At 41.0% G+C, this 14,086-nt stretch overlaps 1 protein-coding gene across 1 annotated transcript in view; it reads right to left on the bottom strand.

Annotated features, from left to right (window-relative positions):
• LOC145397148 (uncharacterized) overlaps window positions 1-9,932 on the bottom strand; it is a 46,366-nt gene extending 36,434 nt beyond the window's left edge. The window contains exons 1-2 of the mRNA XM_080270345.1: window positions 9,321-9,932; window positions 8,882-8,933 (exon numbers count right to left, since the gene is read on the bottom strand). Of these exons, the coding sequence (XP_080126471.1) occupies window positions 8,882-8,933; window positions 9,321-9,932 (664 nt within the window). The remainder of the gene's footprint in view (window positions 1-8,881; window positions 8,934-9,320) is intronic.
• Window positions 9,933-14,086: the final 4,154 nt, after the last annotated feature.

Consider the following 14,086-nt stretch of genomic DNA (forward strand, 5'->3'; position numbering starts at 1 on the left):
TTCATTTTTTTGTCTGCGTATGTGTTCATAATTATAATTGTCTTTTCAATGTACACACATGAAGTTACTCATGTCTGACGATATCGGCCGAGCTCTCTGTTGTCATAATCTCCATCTAATATACTATAGCAGTAGCCGTGTGTGTGTGTGTGTGTGTGTGTGTGTGTGTGTGTGTATTTTGGGCAGCCAAAACTACACATTCAAATCACACCAAAATTGGCACATTAATCGCAAAAAATTCAGATGTGAAAAAACTTGGTCCCATCACGATTGAAAAATTGTTGCTATATGTAATGAGCGATCAAATTTTGACCAATAAACGCCACTCCCGGCACCCGGTCGGTTGCCGTGGCCGAGTGGTTAATATCTCGGACTTGCGTTCGGACAGCTTGGGTTCCATTCCCGAAGCGAGGTGAGGGCGCCTTTCTTCGGTACGGAAGCGTCCTTGTGCACCAAAATTGGCATGACAATCGCAGATATTCGCTGATGTCGAAAAACTTAGTTCCATCTCGACTGATGATTTTTTATTAGAGTTCAGAGCGATCAAAGTTTGATTCGGAAAACAGTTTATTCGGTACCGGGACTTTTAGAAATTGAGTCTACTCGGGCCCGAAGGGCCCACGAACACTTGTTCACCTCTATAACACTGTCTTGGGGGAATTTAAGTAAGTTTTGGCCTATAAATTAAAAGTCTTAAAGTTTTACTTTATTCTGGCTTACGTCACTGATTCTCTGGAAACGAGGAATTTATAAACTTTCTCTTCAAACAGGGCGCAATGAGAAATAATTCTTGATGGCTGCTGAAATAAGAAATACTGTCGGCCTCTAAGAGAAAGAATGAACCTTGCTCCCTGATAGTTAATAATTTACCCTTCAACATAGACATGCTAAACCAGGCTCTTGCTTTCGTCTCTCATAGCTTGCGCGAATGGTTTTATTAAGAATTAATATGAAAGAACTGGCTTAATTTCCAGTCATGATTAAGAAAAGTTTGTGTAAGGTCGGAGTAAACAGATTAAAAACAGTTTGGAAAAATTAAACAGGATATTACATTTAACTGAGTTCAAGAGGAAAACTGTAAGTTTATTAATTACAACTAAATGAATGCTTACGTTACAAAGACACTTAAGCAAGTAAATTCACTCACTCATGCAATCCAGCTACCAAACCCTCTTGAATCTAGAAAACAAAAAGAAAATAATGGTAAATGGAAGGAGATATGGAGTCAAGGGACTGGAACGAGACTCGGGTGATCTGCTGAACACTGCTGAGGTTGCAGTGCTTTCTGCTACATCCAACTGTCGGGGCTGTCGGCTGGAGAGATATGGAGCCACAGAGCTGCAAGATGACTGGGTAGTGTAGCCGCTAAAACACGCCAATACGCAAGGAGTAGTCTTTGGTGATTACTGCTCTCTTGCGCTGCTCTGTCAAATAAGTCAGTCTCTCATGGCTGCTGGGCAACAACTGCTTCTTTTCTCACAGGCTACAGGCTATGAGCATGAGAAATGGTTGGAGCTTCCTCTGTTGGCAGTTACGTGGTGGGGTGAACGGTACTATCTATCTATCTATCTATAGCCCGACGCCCTAATCCCGCAAAGGGTGGCCGCAGACAAAACGCCTCCAAGTCACTCTGTCACCCACCATTTGACTCCCCTCCCCCCAACTCACCCCCCCCTCCCTCATATACCTCTCAACTCCATCCCTCCACCTCATCCTCGGTCTACCCCTCCCTCTCCCCCCCTCCACCTCACCTACATACACCTTAGTCAGTCTTTCATTCTCCATCCTCTCCACATGTCCAAACCACCTCAGTGTATTTCTCCTAATCTTTTCAACCACATCCTCATCTACCCCACAACGTTCCTTCACTTCTTCATTCGTCAACCTGTCCCTCCATGTCACTCCACATGCTCCTCTCAAGTAACTCATTTCCACTGCTCTCACTCTTGACTTGAACGGTACACACATACTAATTTCGGTCAGTGATACATGAACGTCTGTGCATGAAGACAGTTACTCCTGAAACAATGACATATTTTGAAAATCCATTCCGATCAGAATGCTGCTGTAGGATGGTTAGCTGTGCGAAGTTTTTTGGAATTTCCACTAAAATGGTAGGCTCGTATAGTAATATAGTTTCGCAGGTTCCCATATGTCACGAATTGGCGCGAGCGTGTTATAAGTTCGTAACATCTTATTCAGAGTGAAACCGCGAATTATAGTGGAATTCTCTTTGTGTATCGCTCATTTCAACCGTCCACGCATTCGTTCGATTGGGACGGTTTTCAGAGCAATTTTCACTGTTTCATAAGTGATCGTCCTTGCCCGCGACATTGGTGCCTTCGCTGAGTGATTTATTGTGGGCGTGTTTCGCTCATTATTTCCCTTGGCAGTTAGCGGGGGCGGCCGGCCACAGACCTTGCCTCGCAGTTTGAATTAAGTCAGACTTCTGCGCCGTGAGAGCATGTCGTTCTTCAGCGAGCTCCTGAAATCTCCACTCAGTGTGATCCAGTTCAGCGTGGTGGCAGCGCCCTTCCTACGTAACGACGCCCAGTTCATCCCGCCTAGCCCCCTTTTCTGACCAGTATTTCTTTTCGTTTTTCCTAGGTTTAAGTTTAGCTTTTGAGTGAGCGAGTGAGTGTGTTCTCCTTATTTTGAATTCATTTGAGACTCATGTAACGTAAACTTATTTTATTGTAATTAATAAATTACAGTTCTTTTTCTTGAGCTTAATGTAATGTAAACTCGTGTTTTATTTTTCCACATTAAGTTTATTTTACTTGCCGCTCCTAGTTCGCATAAACGCTTTGTATTATTCATAACTGGTACAGTCGCCAAACTTTCCAACTGGGCCACCTAGCCGCGAGAGGTGGGTAACGGGTGCTGGCAACAGTGTCTATGTTTGTTCGTGTGTACATGCTCGACGAAAGTTCGGATCATCAACTCTCTTCGTCCATAGTGAACCTCTGTCAGAGTCAGAGTTCATCCCATAGATGGCTGGATACGGAGTTAGGTGGTGAGAAAAATGTCTCAGGAGTAAGGCGGCTCTCCCATCGGCTCAGCCAGTTGCATGAAACTGGTCGCATGGAAAATTGTTGTGTGCCACAGGTCGCGCTGACCAAGGCCAAAGATATATGACTATATAAATTTTATAATAAAGTAATATAAATAATATTCTTATATAAATATAAACTTTTATTTATAATACAATAATATATATTATACTATCCTTATTTGGCCTTGGTCCGTGCAACCTGTGACATGCAACAATTCCATGCGACCGGTTTCCTGCAACTGGTCGAGCCGGTGGGGAAGCTGCTTAAGGGGGGAGCTTGGCATAGTGAAGTCCAGGGCAGGTGCAGGACGTTGAGGGAAGGGGGTTACGTTATTCATACCGCCAGTGACAATAACTGCCAAACTAGTTTTTGAGATCCATTGGCAATCTACCAAATATTTACATTTTTAACAATACTAAACATGTTATTTTCTATGTTGTTTTTACATTGTTACAATAACATGTTAATGCACTAAATACTGGAATCACTCCAAGCCTTTCTCTCTCTCTCACACTCTCTCATTATATCAGTAATTCCATTTCATAGGGTTATCACTTGATACCATTATCAGTATAGGTTGAAGATGAATGCATTTACCTAACATCTACGTCCAGTTACAAGTATGATTGCCTGCCATATTCACATCATGAATGACACTGACCAATAAACATTAGGATGATGTTCAGACACTGTTAACGGTTGCTTATTTCCTCGTTGGTAGTACTTCAGGCAGATGTTTTCATGTGTTCTGTGGTGCACCACGAAGAGATAGGAGATTAAAATACTGTCACCTCAACAGGCAGAGAATTTATGCATACTTTTGTCGAATGTGGTTATTATATCAGCTATAATAATGATTCACCGTACCATTTTTCATATGACTATGATCATTACAGCACATCTTTAGAGTCCATTCGTCTAACGTATGACTGAATTACACATTGCAAGGAAAACTGATTGTGAGCGTTGCCGCTTATGTGTGCGGTCACACATTTACATGCTCATCGATTATTCACCGAACAACATTATCTCGCATTATAGCAAGATGAAGACACCATCTCTTCACCACAGTATGCAAAAGCTTCCAGTCATTTTAAGCTCAATTTTATTGATTCATGAATTGTTTGGACATTTATATCACCATTGCCTGTGATATTACTTATGTGATTGGTAAATGCAACATAACGAACATGAAATTATCATTACAGGCTGGAACACTTTTTTTTTTTTTTTTTTTTTTTTTTTTTTTTTTTAAATCCCGCGAACCTCGCTTTAGCCCCCGTCACCGAGGTCTGGAGTGCGAGGATATGTGATGTTGGTTGCTGACTGGCTACTACCAAGACCTAGGTCATAAGACAAGGGCTTGGTGTTTAATAGGAGAAACCCATCTCTCCTGACGGAGGTGGAACCACGTCACACGGATCGCCTGGCGGAAGCGTTAACTACCACGTCACCCACAGTACTGTTTCACATATTTAATATATATCAACTGTTAAAACAATTGCCGTGTTTGCACTGCAAGCACAGAGATCCACGTAATGATTAAGTGATGAGATGCTTAGGTTTTCTATTGTTAACGAAAGGTTGACTCATGACTAGCTGACTCGAGGCAGTATTCTGCCTCAACGAACGAGTTTCAACCTCCGACATCTACAGCTCCTAACTCTCCTACTTAGTTTAAATTAATATCCTCCCAATGAGTAATCCTGTAACGATTAATGACCTAACTTGTCTAATCATGTCTCGGATCAAGAATGGTATTTCAATAGGTTTAATCGAGATCGGCCCAGGACTGGCTAAATGCAAAACGAACAGTCAGACACAGGTATCTACTTTTCAACCATAAGGGCCGGTCACACGACGGTTCTTCCCCCCCAATATGCAGTGGACATTTTTTAGCCATGGGTTTATCATGTAATAATGAAAAAGAATACGTTTTTAAATAGATATGTAAAGATGCGGTCTTTTGAATTAGTTTGCTTATTGTTTTCAATACTTGCATTATCCAATACTTTCAAGAAGCTCCTCTGAAATTCTATCGCCTAAAAATTGTCGACTGATTACTGGGATGAACTTTGACTGAGGTTCACTAAGGAAAGCGAGAGGTGATGATCCGAACTTTCATCAAGCATGTACACACGAACAAACAGATAGCCTACACTGTTGCCAGCACCCCTTACCCACCTCTCGTGGCGGGGTGGCCCAGGTGGAAAGTTTGGCGACTGTACAGTCGCCAAACTTTCCACCTGGGCCACCTAGCCGCGAGAGGTGGGTAACGGTGTTGGCAACAGTGTATTTGTTTGTTCGTTTGTACATGCTTGACGAAAGTTCGGATCATCAACTCTCGTCTTCCGTAGTGAACCTCAGTCAGAGTTCATCCCAATATTCGGTCGACAATTTTAAGCCGGAAGAATGTCAAAGGAACTTCTTGAAAGTATTGGATAATGCGAGTATTGAAAACAGTAAGTAAAATAAACTAAAAAAATTGCATCTTTACATATATTACATATTTATAAACGTATTCATTTACATTATTATATGATAAACCCATGGCTCATCACTTAATCATTACGTGGATCACTGTGCAATGCAAACACGGCTATTGTTTTAACAGTTGATATATATTAAATATGTAAAACAGTACTGTGGATGACGTGGTAATTAACGCTTCCGCCAGCCGATCCGTGTGACGTGGTTCCACCCCAGTTAGAAGAGATGGGTTTCTCCTGTTAAATACCATGCCCTTATCTTATGACCTAGTCTTAGTAGCAGGCAGTCAGCAACCAAAATCACATATCCTCGCACCCCGGGCCTCGGTGACGGGCGCTAAAGCGCCTAGGGTCATGGGATTAAAAAAAAAAAAAAAAAAAGTGTTCCAGCCTGTAATGATAATTTTATGTTCGTTATGTTGCATTTACCAATCACATAAGTAAGATGACAGGCAATGGTGATATAAATGTCCCAGCTATTCATGAATCAGTAGCAATTGTGCTTCAAATGACTGGAAGCTTTTGCATACTGTGATGTAACGGTGGAGTCTTCATCTTGCTATAATGTGAGATAATGTTGTTTGGTGAAGACTCGATGAGCGTGTAAATGTGTGACCTCACACAAAAGCGGCACTGCTCACAATCAATTTTCCGTGTAATGTGTAAATCAGTCATGTGAAATGACTATAAAGGTGTGCTGTTATGACCATAGGCATATGAAATATGATACGGTAAGTCATTTCATAGCTGATATAATAGCCATGTTCCGCAGCAGTATAAATAAACTCTTTGGCTGTTGAGGTGACACTGTTTTAACATACCTCTTCCTGGTGCACCACAGAACACATAAAAACATCTACCTGAAGTACTACCAACGAGGAAATAAGCAACCGTTAACAGTATCTGAACATCATTCTAACGTATACTGGTCAGTGTCATTCATGATGTGAATATGGAAGGTATCTTACTTGTAACTTGACATAGATGTTAGGTAACTGCATTCCTCTTCAACCTATACTTAAATTCGTTGTGCCGACTTGGAGTTAATGCATCAGCAAGAACCTGTATTATCATTCATAGCATTAGTTATTGATTGTCAGGGGTGGAGTCACTTTCTCGTGAGGCTAGCAGTGATAACCCTGTGAAATGGAATTACTGATATAAGGAGAGAGTGAGAGAGAGAAAGGCTTGGAGCGATTCCAGTATATAGTGCATTAACATGTTATGGTAACAATGTAAAAACAACAGAGAAAATAAAATGTTTAGTGTTGTTAAGAATGCAATATTTAGTAGAATGCTAATGGATCTCAAAGACTAGTTCGGCAATTATTATCACTGGCGGTATGAATAACGTAACCCCCCTCCCCCCGTCCAGGCCTGCCCTGGCCTTCACTATGCCAAGCTCCCCCCTTAAGCAGCTCTCTCACCAGCTCGACCAGGTGCAGGAAACCTGTCGCATGGAATTGTTGCGTGCCATAGGTTGCACGGACCAAGGCCAAATAAGTATAGTATAATATATATTATTGTATTACTGTATATATAAGAGTATATATCTATATCATATTATATATATTACCTTAGATAATTAATAATCATATTTATTTGGCCTTGGTCAGCGCGACCTATGGCACACAGTTTTCCGTGCGACCAGTTTCATGCAACTGGCTGAGCCGATGGGAGAGCCGCCTTACTCCTGAGACATTTTTCTCTCCACCCAACAACGTACCCAGCCATCTATGGGATGAACTCTGACTCTGACTGAGGTTCACTACAGACGAAGAGAGTTGATGATCCGAACTTTCGTCGAGCATGTACGCAAGAACAAACAGATACACTGTTGCCAGCACCCGTTACACACCTCTCGCGGCTGGGTGGCCCAGGTGGAAAGTTTGGCGACTGTACATAGGCCAGTCCTTTTGCATCAACTTAAATTCGTTGTGCCGACTTGGAGTTAATGCATCAGCAAGAACCTGTATTATCATTCATAGCATTAGTTATTGATTGTCAGGGGTGGAGTCACTTTCTCGTGAGGCTAGCAGTACTAACAAACAGCATTTGTGAGTAATTAGTCTCTGCTGTGTACTGCTGAGAAAGTAAATAAATTCTCGTCATTAAAGAATTGGCGAAGTAAGCCGGCATAAAGTAATCATTGCTTGATTTTCACAAGTCAATTCATTGTCCATATTTACAAGCAACATTTTAAAGTAATTTTTAATATAAAAATTACAAAACTCCGTGACACCATAATAATACAGTGTCGCGAATTTGTGACATTATCTGGGATTTCTCACTACACTCATAGACTCGCAAAATAACATCGCGAGCTCCAATAATAATACAAAGTCGCGAATTCGTGACAAACCCACTTTTCCATGACTCACTTTACTTCTATACTTTTATTCTTATCTTGACTGCTTTCAGTGCCCATACTCAACCATACAGTATGATCACCATCTCTTCCTCGTCTAATCCTTCATCATTTTAGTCATTTCCTGAATACTAAAACAACTCCTTTCACAACACATCCCTGTAAACTCATCATTATCATTCATCAGTCAATAATCCATCAATCAGTCATCCATTAGTCATCATCATCGTCAGTCATCATCATCAATGCCTCTTCGCCATTTTCCGCAACTCTTTAACAGTAAATTGATCCTCTCATGATAGGGACAACACTTCTGTTCTGATCCACCTAATGCCAGATAATACTAATCAGGTGGAAGTCATGGGAATCTGAGAATGTTAAATGCTATCCAAGCTATTTTACGGACATCCTTCCACTTGGTTCTATACCTACATCTTCCTCCTATTCCGCATTTGGATTGCCGTATATTATCATTGTTTTATTTATTTTTTTGTCGTCCGGTGCAGTTGTGACAAAAACATCCTTTACATAGCTTGGGTTCCGAAATACTGAAGTGAGATTTCACATCGTGTGAGAAGTGTTAGTTTGTATAGCAACTGTATATATTTATGGAATGTTTTGTAACTCACGGAATGGACTGAACTGATGTGTGCTTGTGAATAAACTAACGATACAATACATACTTTTTTTTTTTCTACTGAGAGTAAATATGTCAATAACCTCGGACATATTAATGCATTCACGTCATTCTTAATTCAAAATTTACGTTAACAACATCATTTTTGTTTTTGTCCTACAATCTGTCGTCGAGTTTAATTATTACAGTTTCTCCTTGTTATCTGAGTATTTGGATTGTCTGTTACCAGGAGAATATCAAATGGCAGTTGGAAATTGGATGACGGGAAAGAAAGACAGTCTGATTTAGGATTCTTGTCGTTCCTAGAAATCAGTATTTGCATAATACCTACCTGACACGGTTGTGAGGAATGGAAAAATAGTGACAACGGTATATTTACACAACTGAAAATATACAGCATTAACGTTACTCAATGTAGCAAGTGAAGACTAACATTACATCATCAAGTAAAGCTGTTTTTGTGACACTAGGACAATATAATTAGCAGTTGCATAAATGTAATAAAGTAGTAATCAAGGCCAGTTTCTTTAAAAACGAGTAAGATCTGTGTTAAATATAAAACTTCATTCACATTACAATTAGTGCTATTGAGATCCCGGATGCCATGCATTATGAGTGTGAAAATCAAGACTCCATGCATAGCAGTTGAATAGGAAATGAAAGTAGGGTACATGTGAGTAATTCAGTAAAGCACCAGGAAGACAGTTTATGGGCATCACAGGATATTCAGCATTGTTTTGAGCATCGTTATCTATGATAGAATATCCTACGTTCTCCTGAGCATCGTTTAGTATAATAGGATATCCCAAGATTTCCCGAGCACTTCTAGCAACGGCAACCTTTTTTCTCTTTTCCATCTGTCTGTGACTCTGCTGTTCAGATATCTTTTGTGGCCTTCCCCTATTTGGTGTGGCATCTACCGTGCCTTCGCTCTGCCTTCCTGACGACATCAGAGAATTTTGCACATTTTCTTGAGCACTTTTAGTGTTGGCACACACTTCTTCCTCTCCATCACACTTTTGTTCAGATATTGACAGAGTCTCCAATGTGCGTTTTTCTTGCCCGGTTGAGGACATCGTAGAATAATTCACGTTTTCCTGAGCAGTATATTCAGTACATTCCACACTTTCCTGAATATCAATATTGTTGGCATCCACTTCTGGATCTTTGCCACTCTTCTGCTCAGTCTTCTTGCATGGTCTTCCCCTGTTTGATCTGGTGTCTAGTGTGCCCTCATCCTGCCAGCGCCTCACCCAGCGGTACACCGTTGATTCACTGGACCCGGTGTAGTAGGAGATCTCCCTCATAGACATCCCACTCACCCACAGCAGCACCATCCTTACCCGCAAAGCTCTTAGGATAGCGTGGTTGGTGTACCCCATCTCCATTTGAATCGGATCTGCTAGATACTAAAAATAGTTATTGCTTATAGACATTGTAACACGCCATCATTAAATTAAGTCAGATATACCTTACTGTTCTGATCTACTAAAGGAAGAAGTGCGCATACTTCTTTTTTTTTTATTACTTGGGTTTTAATGTATGATGCCACATGTGTATACTGTAAATTTCACAGAATTCTTGTTAGATGATTCAAGAATGCTCAGCACAATCTGCCACTGTGTAAAGTCCCTTCAGTGCATTTGGCAGTTTACAGCATAATTTGCATGATGAAATGAGTTATTTAAGAGGAGCCTGTGGAGTCACATGGAGAGACAGGCTGACAAATGAGGATATAAAAGAGCGTTGTGGTGTGGATGTGGATGTGATAGGAAGTGTTATTAGGAACACACTGAGGTGATTTGGCCATGTGGAGAGGATGGAGGGTGAAAGACTGACGAAGAGAGTGTATGTGAGTGAGGTGGAGGGGGGAAGAGGGAGGGGGAGGCCGAGGATGAGATGGAGGGATGGGATGAAGAGGTATATGAGAGAGGGGGGTGTGAGTTGGGAACGGGCAGTGAAATGGCAGGGGAAAGGGCGACGTGGAGGCGATTTGTTTTCTGCCACCCCAAACGGGATTGAGGCGTCTGTTAATAGATAGATAGATAGATCTTTTCAGTTGTGTAAACTTCGTGTGAATTACAGTTCATGGTAATTAGACACAGGAAAAATTAAATCTATCGTACTTAGGAGGGAGAGGTGGTTCTGCAGACCAGTAAACTACTGTGGTGCGGTTCAGAACTGATACAATGGTTTTCTTTTCTACGAGATAAAGTCGTCAGCCACGAAGACCAGAAGGAGTAATACCTAGTAATAATATTAATCCATTTATTTTGGGCTGATTACAACTGCCGAAATAGATGACGGTAAACTACTGTGGTGCGGTTCAGAACTGATACAATGGTTTTCTTTTCTACGAGATAAAGTCGTCAGCCACGAAGACAAGAAGGAGTAATACCTAGTATTAATATTAAGCCATTTATTTTGGGCTGATTACAACTGCCGAAATAGATGACGGTTTTATATTTTTGGTACTTATATTCATACTGCAAGAACTATTTATGACCCGGCGTTTGTATATCGACAAACCACCATTTTTTTTTTTAGTTCCAGACGTGTCGTGGTGGTGGACTTAAAGAAGGCTGTATTTTATCCCTGTGGCTCAAAAAGTCTCGCCTTAACTGAAGAAACTCGACTGCCAGTACAATAAATGAGCACAAGTGAAGAGGTTTAACGCTCATCTCCCTCATACCAATTCAAGATTTTTTTGAAGACAGGAGAGTGTCTCTTAAGATCTGGTAACAAGACGACGGATTCAGCAGTAATTTGTAAGAGAGATCTCCGGTTGATCTGAGGATGAATGTGCAAGGAGGAAAGATGATAGTCCTATAAAAGTGAATAGGTAAAAGGACAAAGAAAAAACTAGGAACAAATTCGAGGGAAGGAGTATGATGAAAGCTGAAAGAGGTAATGAAGAGTAAAGCATATGACAATGGAGCTACTAATATCTAAGGTATACAAATAAGGAAAAAGCAGGAGAGTCATGAATTCACTTATAAACTACACGGAAAGTAAAAGAAAAGCAATAAAATTTATACCTACGTACAAAGAATATCAGGTTTTCTTGCTAGGTCTGCCTGCCACCATGGTCAACTGTATTTGTTGATGTTTGGACTGAGTGGACTGGTGAAACCTATCATAGGGTAGCCAACCCTTTGCAGGACCAGTACAGGGAGTGGCTGCAAGCAGAACGCGGTTCGCCATATTCCAAACAGAGAAACTGCCTATCATAATTCCATTTTGCTATTATGGCTCTACTGACCACAACGATTCAGTGGCCTTTCTTTCCCCGTGGCAAGGGAGTGTTCCATTTAAGTAGGTCATTGTATTGTTGGTAAGAGAGAGTAAGAAGAAAGTGGAAGAGGAATTTGGAAGGAATTTGAGGGTAAAGTGGAGGGAATGTAAGAAAATGTTCTGGGAGGAGGTAAAGAGAGTTAGAAAGGGTGCCAAAGAAGCTACTTGGGGAGTGAAAGGAGGAGGGAGAAAAAGGGTGCAGATGGAGAGAACACTTTCATGAACTGATGAAGATGAAAATGAAAGTAATGCGAGTGTAAGTGGCTGGGAGATGGAGGGATGTGAGAAGAGAGGAAACAATCAGTAAGATGGAAGTTTTGGAAGCAATACAGAAAGTTTATATGGGGAAAGCCCCAGGAACTGATGGGGTATATAGTGAAATGCTGAAGCATGGAGGAGAGATAGTAGTAAAATGGATGTGGAAGATGTGCAGATTGGCCTGGGAGGAAGGTAGAGTCCTGGAGGATTGGAAGTCAGGTATAATTATTCACCTGTATAAAGAAAAAGGGAAAAAAAAAGTATGTGGTAATCACTGGGACATTTGTCTTCTTAGTGTAATAAGAAAAGTCAATGATAGGATACTTATTGACAGAGTTAGGGAGATAACAGTAGAATTAGTTGGAAAAGGACAGGGAGGTTTTAGGAAGGGAAGAGGTAGTGTAGATCATTCTTAGATCTTTAGTGGAAAAGTTTCTAGATAAGGGAAAGAAGTTGTATGCAGCCTTCGTGGATATGAAGAAAGCATATGACAGGGGGGATAGACAAGGATTGTGGAAAGTATTGGGGAAGTTGTTGAATGCAGTAGATGGGAAGTTGTTGAATGCCGTGAAGAGTTGTATGTGGGTGCTAAGGCTGCAGTGCGTGTGGATAATGAACTGAGTGAATTTTCCTATTTGAAGGTTGGATTGAAACAGGGATGTGTCATGTCTTCATAGTTGTTCAGTCTGTATATGGATGGGGTTATAAAAGAGATACAAGGTAGGGCAGTGGCCCTAATGAGAGAGGGCAGTGTTTGGAAACTCTCTGTACTGTTGTTTGCAGATAATACTATGTTCTTAAGTGAAGACGATGGGGAGCTGCAAGGCTTGGTGGATGAGTCTGGGAGAGTGTGTAAGAAACGGAATCTAAAGGTGAATGAAGGGAAGAGTAAAGTTATGGTCTTCGAGTGACGTGAAGTCAGTGAATGTACAGCGAGGTTGGATGAGGAGGATATGGAAAATGTGAGTGCATTTAAGTAAGGATGGAAGTTTAGAGGCTGAAGTGCTTGAAAGGGTACAACAAGGAGGAAAGGTTGCTGGTTTCTTGAAAGCAGTGATAAGAAACAGGGAAGTGAGCATGGAAATGAAAAAGTTACCACCTGACAGTATTGTAACATCAACTCTAACAAATGGAAGTGAAGCTTGAATCTTGTTGGAGGGAAACAAGTCATGAGTGAGAGCAGTGGAAATGAGTTATTTGAGAGGGTCATGCTGAGTCACATGGAGAGACACTCTGACAAATGAGGAAGTGAAGGAGCGTTGTGGTGTGGATGTACAGTAGAAGTGATAAGAAACGTTAGGAGGAACACATTGAGGTGGTTTGGCCATGTGGAGAGGATGGAGAGTGAGAGACTGACGAGGAGAGTGTATGTGAGTGAGGTGGAGGGGTGAGAGGAAGAGGGAGGCCAAGGATGAGATGGAATGGAAAGGTATATGAGAGAGGGGTGTGTGAGCTGGGAGCAGGTCAGTGAAATGGAGGGGGCCAGGGCGATATGGAGGCAGTTTGTGGCCACCTCTTACGGGATTAAGGCGTCTGGCAATAGATGGATAGATTGTATTACTGGATAAAAATATGGTGCGAAATAGTTTTACTAAAATTCCGATGTTCTAAATGTTAATAGATATCAAGCTTTTAGAATGTGCTTTCAGAAATGTAATCGCTTACATACTTTTTGAGCCATAGATAAAAAAAATACTTCGTGCTTTGTCATCGAATATAATGGATCTTTGAATCAAAAAATATCATTATTTAAAACTGTATTCAAAGACACTAAAAAAGTACTTTAAGTAAGAACGTTTGTTGAGCGACTGACCAACTTGGCGTCATGAAACCGTCATAAAGTAGTAAAAAAATTGCCGTGGTGTGGAAATGAATAGGTTGGTCGAAACAGTCGAAAATTTACATCTTCATGATTTGCATGTCCCTATGAGAAAGTGTACCTCAAAAGTCATTCACAGCAACGTAGAAATAAAGAGAAAATTAC

The sequence above is a fragment of the Coenobita brevimanus genome, chromosome 40 (assembly GCF_032717465.1).
Source record: "Coenobita brevimanus isolate Jiangsu-jjx chromosome 40, ASM3271746v2, whole genome shotgun sequence".
Taxonomy (NCBI): domain Eukaryota; kingdom Metazoa; phylum Arthropoda; class Malacostraca; order Decapoda; family Coenobitidae; genus Coenobita; species Coenobita brevimanus.